Genomic DNA, 13,872 nt, shown 5'->3' with positions numbered 1-13,872 from the left:
ACATAGGGGCAGATTTTGAAAAAGTACACTGGATTTTAAAAGATACGCACGTAGCCACGCGTATCTTTTAAAATCCGGGGTCGGCGCATGCAAGGCTGCGCAAAATCAGCAGCCTGCGTGCGCCGAGCCGCACAGCCTGCCTCCGTTCCCTCCGAGGCCCCTCTGAAATCAGAGGGGCCTCGGAGGGAACTTTTTTTTTTGTCCCCCCCCACCTTTCCCTCCCTTCCCCTATCTAACCCACCTCCCAGCCCTAACTAAATCCCCCTCCCCTTCCTTTTTTCTTTGAGTTACGTCTGCCTCTGGCAGGCGTAACTTGCGCACGTCCCCGGCTCCCTGCCCTGGCACAGGCCGCTGTGCCGGAGCACTCGGCCCCGCCCCCGGACCACTGTCACGCCTCCGTCCCCACCCACAGACTGCCGCCACACCCCCGGACATGCCCCTGAATGCCACGCCGCCCCCAGCATGCCCCCGACATGCCCCCCAAGCAAAGCCCCGGGACTTACGCGCGTCTCGGGGCTTTGCGCGCGCCGGCGGCCTATGCAAAATAGGCGCGCAGGGCTTTTAAAATCTACCCCATAAAATTTAGGGAGCTAATTTAAGGGCAGAGTATTTTTTGACAATTGACTCTTTAATGAACAGCATGATAATGTTTATGTGAAACAAGCTGAAGGGGTAATTTTTTAAAGGGTTTACATGCTTAAAACTGGGCTTTATACATGTAAATGCACTTTACCCATGTAAGTGGGCTTTTGAAAATTGCTACAATACATGCCATTGAATTTTTTATAGGATTTACCTGCATTAAGTGGACTTACGTAGGTAAATGGCTTTTGAAAATTACTATGAATGTATGTTATTTTTATATGTGTAACTCATGTAACTCTACCTAGTACCTAGGGTCACTAAAGAGTTTGCTAGAAGGTTTCAAGAGGGTTCTTGCTCTCCAAGGTCAATGTGTTCTGTGTAAGCAGGTCTGGTGATAGGGTATTAGGTGCCCTGTGCGATCCTTCTGCCTTGCACACCCTCACCCTCCCCCCCCCCCCCCCCTCGGTCTAGCCCCGACTCTTACCTCATTTGCGTCACCACCTGTGTGCTTCTCAGGACTGTGAGCTGGTTGGGCACTGCTCACGGTCTGACAAATCTCTATTGCTCTTTTCTGCAAGTGGAATAGGCTCCACTCAAGGCAACACATAGTTGCTCTTCCATGCGCCCTATTGGTTGGCACTATAGACAACCACCTAAGTTCGCCTAAGTGACCCGCCGGCCCTGTGTGTAAGTGCAGCAGAGCCCTTGAAATTTGCAAGCATCCTTCCTGCAAGGAGGTGTGTAAAGGGAATTGAAAATCTGTCCTGCAGAGTGAGTGATGTGCTGAGATAGATAAGGTTGAAATAGTGGGAGGTTCATTCTCCCAAAGGGGATGGATTAGTTTAATAGTTTGTGAGGTTATTTAAGGTGCTTCTACAGGCATCTAGGAGGAGAGACTGGAGAGTCTTGGAAGTCTCAGGTTGAACAGATTTCTGATGCTTAAGAGATTTTCTACAATATAAGATTTTGGATAAGTTCCTATTTGGCATCCAGAGGGATAAGACCCTGTAGGTTAAGGGGAGCTTTTTCCAAGTGGGGAAGCTCTAGGAAAAAAGGATTTTTGACAACTTGCTGTTCTGAAGGCCTTGGGGTTAAAGGTTGATTTTGGGAGGACAGAGTCCATGAAAGCTCATGCTTTAATAAATTGGTTAGTCTATAAGGAGCCACTTGACTTCTGTCATTGTAGCTACACCAGACTAACATTCTCAAAGAAGTTAATTTGAGAAGAGTTCAATTTCCTACTGTGTTGTGCTGGACTGTATCCCATTACTCATTGGAAGATTTATTTTACTGACTATTCTGCTTGCTGTTGCCTTGGAATTACAAATAAGCTTTTTGAGTTTGGAACCGACTTCAGGTGTGGACAGTGGACTTTGTTGCTGTGGGTAAGTCTTACCCTTGGGCCTCCTAGAGACATTTCTGGTCCCCACTGGTGATCCCTGGGTTACTTTGACTGTTCCCGGGGCTACAGACAGGTAAATCCTTACCCCTTCAGCCACCAAAGATGACCCTAGCAAAAAGGGAGTTATGGTCCTTTGAAAATTATCCCCTTAGAGTACACACTAAACTTTAGTGCATAGGCCCCTGAATAGAGCAGGTAGCCCACTAGATGAGAACATATCACAACCTTATAAAAAACATCAGCTAGTGTATTAAGGTACATCTTGAATAACGTATGTACAATTATCAGGTTCTGTAAGCATCTTTACTCCACACAAAACAGTATTTGAAGTAGCAATATGGTGAATAATTCCTAACCAACACCAATTTATATTCACAGATTTGCTCCTATTGTCTCCCAGCACCAACAATACATATTTTCTGGAGATTACACCTGCAGCCTGGACCTACTCAGTCTGTGTTGGTGTTTATACCTGTAATGGACTCTGGCTTATTTACATGTTGTCGACAATTTTCAGAAGGTAACAGTGCAAGAAAAAAGAAAGATTATGGGTCTTCTTCAGTGGAAAGGGAGTTATAGAACAAGAGGTTATCTAATAATACTCGAAGGCGTTGGACTCAGGAGTAACATGAGAAAATATTTTGTCACAGAAAGGAGTGTGAATTCATCAGATAGCATCCCAGTGGAGGTGGTTGAAGCCAAAAAACTTAAGAGAATTCAAGAAAGCATGGGATAAGCGCAGAGGGTTCTTAATTGTGAAGAAGTGAAGGGAAAGACAGAGATCAAGGGGGATCTATGGCAGTACAACAGAAATTAAACTAGGTAAATTCGATGGACCTTATAGTCCTTAACTGGTCACAGTCTCTTATTATATTATATGTCCTTCATTGTTAGCACTGCTTGAAGAACTATGTACATATTCAGCCCAATTTTCAAAACTGTCCAAAGTAAACCATTTGCACGCCTAAGTAGACGTGCAGAAATTTATGTTAACATTTTATAAACTGCTTGGCATGCAACTATTTCCTGAACAGTATATGCGCACACTTTAAAATAAACCTGCCTCTGTGTTTAATTCTGGGTTATTATGTACAAATCATTACAATTATTTTGTGCATAAAATATATGTATATTTTATAATGGGTAGAGAAAGTACGCGGGTTCCAGTATTACGCATATACAAACATACTGATATAAGTGTGCATACTTTTGGGGCAGAAATATAAGGTATTTTGTAAACTGTGTAGCTCCCACAACTTAGTTTATAAAATACTAGCATCAGTCTCCACAACTGCTTAAGCGTACAAATGGTGTATAGTGGACAGTTTTGAAAGTTGGGCTCTATATTGACAAATGTGTGTTTTCCATCATGTGCTGCTTTTCATGTTTATAATACTCCTTTAGACATTATAAATTATTTAAAACTTTAGCAAAAATATATTTCCTACTGTACTGAGCAAGAAACAAAGATAGATGAAATACCCATTTTCAAAGCTAACACCAAACTGAAAATCATTTTTTCTACTTTTGCTATCTGGCAGCAAGTGGCAGCACAAGGCAATCTTGCCATCCCTTGCAGTTTGCCAACTGGGTCTGTCAGCCCTGCGAGGAAGCTCTAAAAGGCACATTCTAACAGTCCATATTCAGATTATGGATTTAACAGTAGTCCAGGCAGTTCTTTAAAACAGCAAACAATTTATTAGAAAACAATAAGTAGATGGTACATCTTTAGACTGAAAGGAAAAATGGAGCACCTTTATAAATAAGAAAGTATATGCCTCACTAGTCAGGTCATGAGGACTGAATCTAGGTGGATCCTTTTGCTTCTCTGGATGAGAAGCCACTTCTCCTTTACCTATGGCCCTGTGTTGGCTGTTCTCTGCAGAACTCACACACATTCAGAGCCGTCATATTCATGGCACAATATAAAAGTCTCCTGAATATAAATATACAAACATTATCCGTGTAGGAACACCAACCATTTCAAATAGCAGCCTTCTTAGAAAAGATGAGATCCATATTTATCCAGCCAACTTTCAGGCCGATATAGTACAGTGCGCTCCGGCGACGCGCGCTTTCGATGCGCTAGTTTTACCCCTTATTCAGTAAGGAGTAATAGCACGTGGAAAATGCACGGCCAACCCCCCTGAAACTAATAGCGCCCGCAACATGCAAATGCATGTTGATGGCCTTATTAGTTATTCCCGCACGATTCAGTAAGTAAAATGTGCAGCCAAGCAGCACATTTTACTTTCAGAAATTAGCGCCTACCCAAAGGTAGGCGTTAATTTCTGCCGGCACCTGGAAAGTGTATGGAAAAGCAGAAAAACTGCTTTTCTGTACACCCTCCGACCTAATATCATGGCGATATTAAGTCAGAGGCCCCAAAAGTAAAAAATAATTAAAAAAAAAAAATTTAAATCAGCCCGTGGCTCGCGGGTTGAAAACCGGACGCTCAATTTTGCCGGCGTCCAATTTCCAAACCCGTGGCTGTCAGCGGGTTTGAGAACCGACGCTGGAAAAATTGAGCGTCGGCTGTCAAACTCGCTGACAGCTGCCGCTTCTGTCAAAAAAGAGGCGCTAGGGACGCACTAGTGTCCCTAGCGCCTCTTTTTACCGAGGGCCCTCATTTGAATACTAAATCGCGTGCACAGGAGAATGGCCTGGGCGCTCGCCTGCTCTCCCGCGACTTTTACTGTATTGGCCTGTTTGAAGGTATATTCAATAATGCAGCCACACTATTGAATATAGCTGTTTATTTTAAAGATAGTCAGCTAATTTTATCCAGGTAACTGTAGGACAGCTCTTTGGACTGACAAGACTTAGCTGGAAATGTTATCCAGCTAACTCTAAATATCAGAGTTAGCCAGCTAACGTAACTTCTTCTCAAAACAGCCCTGGTACACCTAAGTTATCTGGCTAAATTTTAGCTGGATAATAAGATAGCTGGCTAAAATACAGGCAGCTAAGTACCTTAATATTCATTAAGAACATAAGAACATAACTTCTGAGTTATCCATCTAAAAGCTTCTGAATATGGATCTCCCGAATCTTATAGCAGTCCAAAAGGTATTGTAACAACCCAATTTATGAATATAATGCCCCTGACTATCCATATCTGGTCCACATTTTTTCTCACTGGAGTAAAGACGTAATGGCAGCATCCCAGGGAGTAAAATGTCATATTTGTTGTACAATTTATACCTAATAGGGTGACACACCAAAACATTTTTACTAGGGATTATTACTATGATTGAATTGCTACCTTTGCTTTCTATTACAATTAGCAACTTAATAATCAAAGTGTTATTTCTTCTCTTTTCAGAAATGAACATGGTTATGTTTATTTCACACCAAAAATTCACAATATGCGATTTTATTGTCTTTGGATTTTAAACAATATATCCATGATTAGTTGTCTCCTTCTTTGGCATTATCGGTAAGTTCTGTTCCAGTAATATTACTCTGTTGCTGCGGCATGAATTAATGTTGGTGTAAAGTCTCCAGTAATTGTGACAGCCTGAAAGATCAGTAAACATAATATAGTTTTTCACTGCTCAGACCCTAGCAGAATTTGAATCATTTTGAATATAAAAATGTATGCCATTGTGAGACCCTTCTAAACATCATAAACGTGCTTTCGCTTAAGTTTCTCTGAAGGCTAAAATTGCTGAACTGTCTTTCACTGTTGTCACAAAAGAAGTTTTGTTTTGTTTTTCTTTTATGCATTCAAGAAAGTAAATATACAGGGAGATCACACCTAAACCTTCAACAAGCTGAAAACAATAGGGGCAGATTTTCAAAGCCCTACGCGCGCTGGGCCTAAAGCCCCGGGACGCGTGTAAGTCCCGGGGCTTGAAAATGGGATGGGGCATGGGCAGAGCAGTCCCGGGGCGGGGCCACTGTGCCTGAGATCGCAGGCCGGCTGTTTGCCGGCGCACGCAACCTACGCCTGCCCGGAGGCAGATGCAACTTATAAAATAAAGGTTGGGGGGGTTTAGGTAGGGCTGGGGGGCAGGTTAGGTAGGGGAAGGGAGGAGAAGGTGGGTGGAGCAGAAGGAAAGTTCCCTCTGAGGGAACGGAGAAAGCCAGCAGGGCTCCTCAAGGCCTCGGCGCGTGCAAGGTGCAACCCCTTGCGTGCGCCAACCCCGGATTTTATAAGATGCTCGCGCACAATGTACGCCCGCGCGTATGTATTAAAATCCGGCCCATAGTGTAATAGTAGATTAATCACAAAAATAGCCCTGAACAAGACTTTCAAAAAATAATAATTAAGGTCTTACAATTCTAAAAGCCAAAGTTTCTGTTAAATTTAAAGCTGTGGGAAACAAACAAAACCTTCCATGTAGTCAAAGTTGGAAGTATTTTCCTGTTGTTTTTGGAAGTGAAAATAACACTATAACCCCAGCTTTTAAGGACAGGGAAAAATGTTTGGAAATCAAATACTCCCATGCTCTGAAATGCTGAAGACTTTTTACTTTTTTGATTTAAAGTAAAATACTTCCAAATAAAGGATAAAAATTCTAGAATCACTAATTCTTAGCAGAGAAAATGGTCTGGAGAGAGAGGTGCGAAAGAGGGCATTTGCTCTAAAAGATTCCTGTCAGGCTTTGATAAATCTTGTTCTTCCTTTAAGGATCCTATTCATTAAACAATGCTAAGTGTTTTATAGCATCATTCATCAAAATGCATTATGGCTTTAACGTACATGATAATGAGTTAATGCCATAATGCATGCGAAAAGAACAGCAACACATGGTATAAAAGCAAATTTTGGGGAGGAGCAGGATCAGGGAGAAGCTTGGGTGGGATTTTGGAAAAAGAGGGGTGCTATTGTATGGTTTTAACACCCAAAATAATTACATCTTTTTTCCTGGTGTTAGGTCTGAAATGGCCATAATGCAATTCACTTTTAAGAAAGAGAGAGAGAGAGAGAGAGAGAGAGAGAGAGAGAGAGAGAGAGAGAGAGACTATCTACAAGGCCCTCATAGTAACGAAGTATTTATATCTCTATAGGAGGGCTATCTAATAGGTCGAGGTGAGATGTTGGTGGTGGTTTAGGGTTTAGGGACCAGTTTCTCATATAGAGTGAGACGGACAAACAACAGCACAGTACACCTTAGTGAAGATTTGACGTCATTTGGAGTGAGGAAAGTCTCACAAAGATGAAATGTTGTACGATGTTATCTCACCCTAGCTTGGTGGTACCCTGTTATAGAGTCCATCAAGCTAGAGTGAGAGAACATAGTAGAAATGGCATCTTTGTGAGACTTTCCTCACTCCAAATGATGTCAAATCTTCACTAAGGTGACTGTGCTGTTCATACATCTCACTCTACATGAGAAACTGGTCCCTAAACCATCACTTCACCTTGACCTATTAGATAACCCTCCTACAGAGATATAAAGACTTCACTAATATTGTATTAGTATTGTATTGTATTGTATAGTATGGTATTGTAGATAGTGTCTGTCTCTCTCTCTCTCTCTCAAAAAATAGGAATTATTATTACAGGGTGCAATCAGTTTTCCATACTACTGATGCAAAGTGGTAATTCTAAAATTTCCCTAAACACACCCCTTTTTCTTTTCAATACATTTTGATGAATCTAGGGGTTAGTGTGGGAAAACAGCTTCTTATTCTACTACAAAACCCATAATTTTGAAATAGCCATGGACATGAGGAATTTCACAGATTTCTGTTTCTTAATTAGGTGGCGTTTAGCATGAAAAGCAAATGGAATGCTACTGAAAGAATATTGCGAAATGTGCTATTCAGGGGTTATTCATCGAACTGCTTTAGCCCTGATATCTCTTTGTGCTGGTAAACATGGGATATCAATGGATAAGGGTTAGCGCAACTCTCTTCCTGCTCTCGGGCCCATGTTGAGGGGGGAGGAGACAAGCTTCAAGGCCCCACCTCTGTAGCTTTCTCATGTCTCTCTTCCTGTCTTCAGCACTTTCTGTGATCAAGCACAGCCACTCCCCAGATAAGCAAGTGTAAATTTACTGGAAATTGATTCAGGATCAGTCCAAATTAAATAAAAGATACTAAAAGATGGTAGCAGATTACAGTTCCGTTCGAATGAATACAAAAAGGATGTTTTTAGAAATATCCTCCAGGCCTTCTGAGACTTTCTTTCTGAATAGATATTTCTTCAGATACCATGAGCAGGAAGTCTCCCTTTTCAAATCTGAAAGGGCTGCTAGACTTTTTGGTCAAGGGCCAGCTCATTAGATTCTTCTCTCATACCTTTTTTTTCCTCACTGCTTCACTGAACCACTTACTGGATCTGTAGTGCTGACAGATTACCTGTACTACAGACGCTTTCCACACACTTCTGGCCTAGCTGGCACTAGAAATCCATTGCTCTACAGCCCAAGTGCTACCAGCCCAGGAGCCCTAACACTCTCAGCAGTGTTGCCAGGTAGTTATGAAAGAACAAGCAGGCTTTGCCAAAGAAACCAGCCCAAAAACAAGCAAAATACTTTTATTAGAAAGAATTTATACACAGAAAACACTTTACACTCACAAAAGTAGTTTTTAATGAAGGAAAAAAATTGTCGTACCTCTCACAGTTAACTAAGAAAAGGTTTGACAATCGATGACAACCGCCAGTCCTTCTTCATCCTCTGTATTGTCAGCACTGTCATGAGACTTATTTTCATTGAAACGCTTCAGCATATTACTGGCTGAACAAAGTTGATACAGCAAATACCCTGACAGCAGCACAAGTTCCGCCCATCAAGCCCAAAAAAACGCGAGTTGAAAAAAAAAAGTCCAATTGCAAGCTACCCACGAGTTAAAAAAAAAAAAAAAAAAGTGCATTGCTAAAAAACCAAGCCCAAACTCGCAGTAAAGAAGTAAGACTGGCAACACTGACTCTCAGGTGATGGTGGCAGGAAAAAGATTCCTTCCCTCCCCATACACAGGATTTTGTACTCTGAGCATAAAGACACTTCCCACTATGGTGATGTCACTATTCCTTCACAATGCCATAATGCTCCATTTTGCTGACAGACCTTTAGAGATGTGCAGGCACTCTAATAGGCCGAAAAAAATGTTGTGATTCCCTTATTCTGCAACATGCTGGGAAAGCCACATCACAAAAAAAAATGATACCAGGTAGGGGTTTTGTTTTATTTGTTGGGGTGGGGGAGGGGTGCACAGGGAAGGACAGTGGTTACCAGTAGTTTTCTCCTGCTCCTTTAGGCTTCCAGCCCAATCAGCACCAGCCTCTACTGGACACTGAGTTTTCATTTACAACCACCCAGGGTTTCCCCCCCCCCCCCTATTTCATATCCCCTCTCAACTCACTTAACCCAATCATTGACGTGACAAGCCTCAGCCAGGGACCATGCACCAGGAATTTCAAGAACCCTGCAATCTCAGGTCCTAAATCTAGCATCTAGCCACGAGGTTTTGCTATTTATTTTATTTATTTATTTATGTAAAGCTTTTTTTATACCGGCATTCATGATAGAATCACATCATGCCGGTTTACAAGTAACAAGGGGAGTGAAGAAAAAAAACAAAACAAAAACCTAACATTTAACAGGTGGAGAGAAGTAAGAAAGTTATAATAAAACAGGGGAAGCTGGAACTGGGATAAAAAGAGAAGCCCGAGTAGTTTAGGAGTAAAAACAGGAGCAATTATTTACATAGTGCTAGGATGTAACATGATGGTTGTAGCATACAGATCATCTATTGTGAGATGGTGGGAATCCCTCCCCCAACAGGGACTGTGAACAAATACCATATTTTAGAGCCAATTCCAGGATGGTTTTCAAGCTTCAGAAGATTTTTTTTTTCCTGTGGGAGAAGTAAAGAATCTACTAGGGATGTGCATTCATTTTTAAACAAATTACAATCCAAACTGAAGCTGGAATTTTGGTTTTGGTTCATTTTATCACAAAATGAATTGCAAACCCCCCCCCCCCCCCAATCCCTATAGCGCTCTATACAGTAAAACGGGTTGCGCGGGCCTAACGCTTCATGGACGCGCTGGTATCTGTCATTTCAAATGTCGACATTTGAAATGACAGGTACCAGGAAGTGGACAGTTCTCAGACGCTCAGGATTGTCAGCCCTCTCTCCTCTCCTCCCGAAGCAACAAAAGCGAAAAAAGCGAAAAAATCGAAAAAAAAAAAAAAAAGTTGCAAGAGAGAGAGGGGAGAGAGGACGGGCAATCCTAAGCTCGGGATGGCCAGTCCCTCTCCCCTCCTCCCGAGGCAAGGCGCGAAAAGCAGCCTTGCTCCAGGAGGAGGGGAGAGAGGATTGGCAGTGTGAAGCGACCAAGCTACTTACTTTTTTTTGCAGCCCTCCGGAGGAGACGGCCATCAGCAGAAACGGATCGCGGCTCCCCTGCCTCCCGGCGAAGATGGACGCCTGCACGGGGGAAAGCGGCCCCTGTGCGTGCAATTGGCCGCTCAAGACGTGACGTCACGACGTTTGGCGTCATGGCATGTGACGTCACGTCTTGAGCAGCCAATTGCACGCACAGGGGCCGCTTTCCCCCGTGCAGGCGTCCATCTTTGCCGGGAGGCAGGGGAGGGGAGCCGCGATCCATTTCTGCTGATGGCCGCTCAAGACGTGACGTCCATCTTCCTGAGCAGCTGGAGGCAGTAGAGGGGAGCCGCAGTCGCGTTCGCTGATGTCCAGATGGGGGGGCTGCAAAAGTAAGTCACTTCGTACTGCCAGTCCCCTCCCCCCTCCTCCCGGAGCAAGGCTGCTTTTCGCGCCTGCCTCGGGAGGAGGGGAGGGAGGACTGGCAATCCCGAAGGTAGGGTTGCCCGTCCTCTCCCCTCTCTCTCTTGCAACTTTTTTTTTTCGTTTTGTTTTTTTTTGGCTTCGGGAGGAGGGGAGAGGACTGGGGCTGCCCCGGGGACCGGCACCCATGGACGCGGCCAGGGCAGGAGAGCGGAGGCTGGGGGAAAGTTTGCCGCCTACCCTTACCCCTGCCTGTAATGCAGGGGTAGGGGTAGGCGGTAAGTTTGCAGGTTAAACGCGAGGCAAAACGGCAGGGTAAAAAAGGGATAGTCGGGGCGCGCGTTACTGGATGGTAGGGAATAGCTAATTCGCTCGTTTGCATGCAATATACATGCCGCGTGCGGAAGGGGTTGCCCGGGGATTTTAGGACGCGGTAGGAGTAGGTTAAAGGGGGTTGTGGATCGCAGGAAGGGCTAACGCGGCCGGGAAGTGAGTAGAACACGGGTTAGGAGCGGGGTAAACGCGGCCGCACTTTACTGGATAGACCTGTTTATGTATTTTTTGTTTTGCCTTTTATTTCTATTGTTGGGAATTTTTAAATATAGCTAATAATATAAATTTAAAATGACATAATATGAACATGTATACAGAGGAATTTCTATTTCCAAAATGCATACTTTTGAAATTGAGTAATATTGATATTCATACAGGAAAACAGAAATCCCATTTCATTTTTTTAAAAAATTTGGGCTTGACAATTTCTGTTGCGGAGCACGCCCTCAGGTCCTGTTAGGAGTTCAGAGGTACGGTCCCATCTAAGGTAAGATGTGAGCCCTTGGGCCGCAGCATGACTCAGGGAGGAGCCCCAAAACACACCGCGAGAGGTGAGCCAGTACGAACATGGGTGGAGCAGGAGCGAGGTTGGAGTGAAGACAAAGTAAGGATTATCCGGAACAGGAACTAAGCAGGTCCACTGGACCTACATGCACCAATGAGATCCAGCAACGCAATGCTGATCTCAAGAGAAGCCCTCCCACCACTCGAAAGCCCTTTCGGACCTGCCACTTGGGAACGACAAATGTGTGAGGCCAGATGGAGGCTGAGGGCAGGAACATGAAGACTCGGACGAAGACTTGGAGACTCAGACAAGGACTCTGGATACTCAGAAGACTCGGACGAGGATTCAGGAAACTTGGAAGTTTCAGGCAAGGATTCAGTACTGGGTGAGAACTGCATCGCAGCGTGCCCTACACAGCCACCCATGGTTGGTCGCGGACCACGCTGAATGTGAAGCAGACTCCAGTCAAAGACATGGAACTTGAGACTGGAACATGACGAAGATTCAGTAGAGGCCTTCACCGGGGTGCACCGTACACTGCCGCCTATGGCTGATCGCGGACCACGCTGGAGCAGAGCAGATTCTGGCAGAGTCTTAGGCATGGATGGATGCAGGCACAAGGGAACTCCATAGACCGGGAACAAGATACTCAGGAACAAGGCTTTAAAAACAGAAGTCTCCCGGAGGCTTGTGCTGCAGGCGAGAAGAAGGCCTTGTACCATGAGGTGCCCTACACAGCCATCCCATGGACTGGTCACGGACCACGACATGGCACGCCAAGAGAGGTGGACAGACAAGGGACCTGGGAACTGGATGAAGAGCTGAAGATGAGGTGGAGTGGAGTCAAGACAGGAACATCTGACATTAGGAACAAAGAACATGGCACCTCAGGACACAGGACATGGAACATCTGGAACATCAAGAACAGAAGACAGGCGACGAGGGAGCTCCGACAAGGGACGAGACCAGGGACATCAAAGAGATGAAGTTCAGGAACACCAAGAACATGAAACGAAGATTCATCAAGGCGCAGGAGACCACGGAAGACCAGGAACAGAAGGAAGATCACAGACACTGTGCAAACCCGATCCGAAGGCCCTGAGGAACAGTAGCAAGGCCCTTTTATAGGGCTGAAGTAGGAACATGCTGATGATTTCATCAACGAGGGCCATGGGGCTTTTCCCGCCGCTGGCCCTTTAAATGCCGAGGTGAGGTGCACGCCCGCACCTAAGAAGAGAAAGATGCATCGGCGGCGTTCCTACCATGTGGGAGGCCAGGTGAATGGTGGCCTCTCCACCGCTCAGAAGAGGAAGACAGGCAGGCACCGGAAGGGACAGCCTCCCTGCCATTTGAGGACCCTGGCAGCAGCAGCCCTGCTGAGAAGATGAAAACAGACTACAAGAGTGGCTCCACGCCGCGAAGAGAAAACTTCTGGCGGCAGTGCTAGGACCGTGGGGGAGCCAAGAGCGACACGGCTCGGCCTGCCGAAGGACGGCAGCGGCCTGGCTGCCCGTGATCAAGAAAAGTAGGTAGGTGGGGGGCTGCCCGTGGCTCATGGGCAGGACCACAACAATTTCTTCCTGCTCCTTTGGTCTTCCACCTCACTTGAAGGCCGATGCAATACTTTGGCGCAGAAAGCGGGCACTGAACAGTCAGCTCCCGCTTTCTTAATGTGCCCACAGGTGTTCCCCATGGGGGCGCCATGCAATATTTAAATTAGTGGTCGTGTTAGGAAGGAGAGCCTGAGTGCATTGGCCGTCGGCTGGTTAGGCCGCTGCCGGGGATCCTCAAGCATTGGTTTTCCTAAACGCCACACGGCCAGGGAATCAGGAAACAGAAGCTTCTCAATTGAGTGTCTGTTTCCTGCAACCGACTGCTGGCGCTTTTAAAAACTTTAAGATTAAATTACTTTAGTTTTTCCTCCTACTTAATATCGCAATGATATTAAGTAGGAGGCAGTACAGAAAAGAAGTTTTTTTTCTGCTTTTCTGTACTAGTTTAAGGAGCACTCAGCTATTAAGGCAGGCGTTAATTTCTGATCGCTAAATGTACATCCTAGACGCACTTTGTTTTTTGCATAGGGAATGAATGGCTAATAGCCTCATTCTCATGCATTTGCATGTGATGAGCGTTAAATAGATTCACTCCGTGTTAGACCCGGGTTGTAGAGGCGCTAATCCCCTTATTGCACTTTATTGCATTGGCCCCTTGCAATGGATGCTAGGATCCAGTGCCATGAGCCTTTGTTCACAACTATCCATGGATTTTTTCCTGTATTTTATATGTCCTCCCAGTTCATTTAATCCAGTCATTGCAGTGAGAGTCCTTGGCTGGGAAC

General features: G+C 44.9%; 1 protein-coding gene across 1 annotated transcript in view; it reads left to right on the top strand.

Moving 5' to 3' along the window:
• LOC115085177 (mucin-5AC-like) overlaps positions 1–13,872 on the top strand; it is an 85,213-nt gene that overhangs the window by 34,722 nt on the left and 36,619 nt on the right. Inside the window, exons 6-7 of the mRNA XM_029590880.1 lie at positions 2,366–2,507; positions 5,313–5,426. Of these exons, the coding sequence (XP_029446740.1) occupies positions 2,366–2,507; positions 5,313–5,426 (256 nt within the window). The remainder of the gene's footprint in view (positions 1–2,365; positions 2,508–5,312; positions 5,427–13,872) is intronic.

This window comes from Rhinatrema bivittatum, chromosome 2 (genome assembly GCF_901001135.1).
Source record: "Rhinatrema bivittatum chromosome 2, aRhiBiv1.1, whole genome shotgun sequence".
NCBI classification, from domain to species: domain Eukaryota; kingdom Metazoa; phylum Chordata; class Amphibia; order Gymnophiona; family Rhinatrematidae; genus Rhinatrema; species Rhinatrema bivittatum.
The sequence above is the reverse complement of the archived record's forward strand: the minus strand, read 5'-3'. Positions and strand labels throughout refer to the sequence as shown.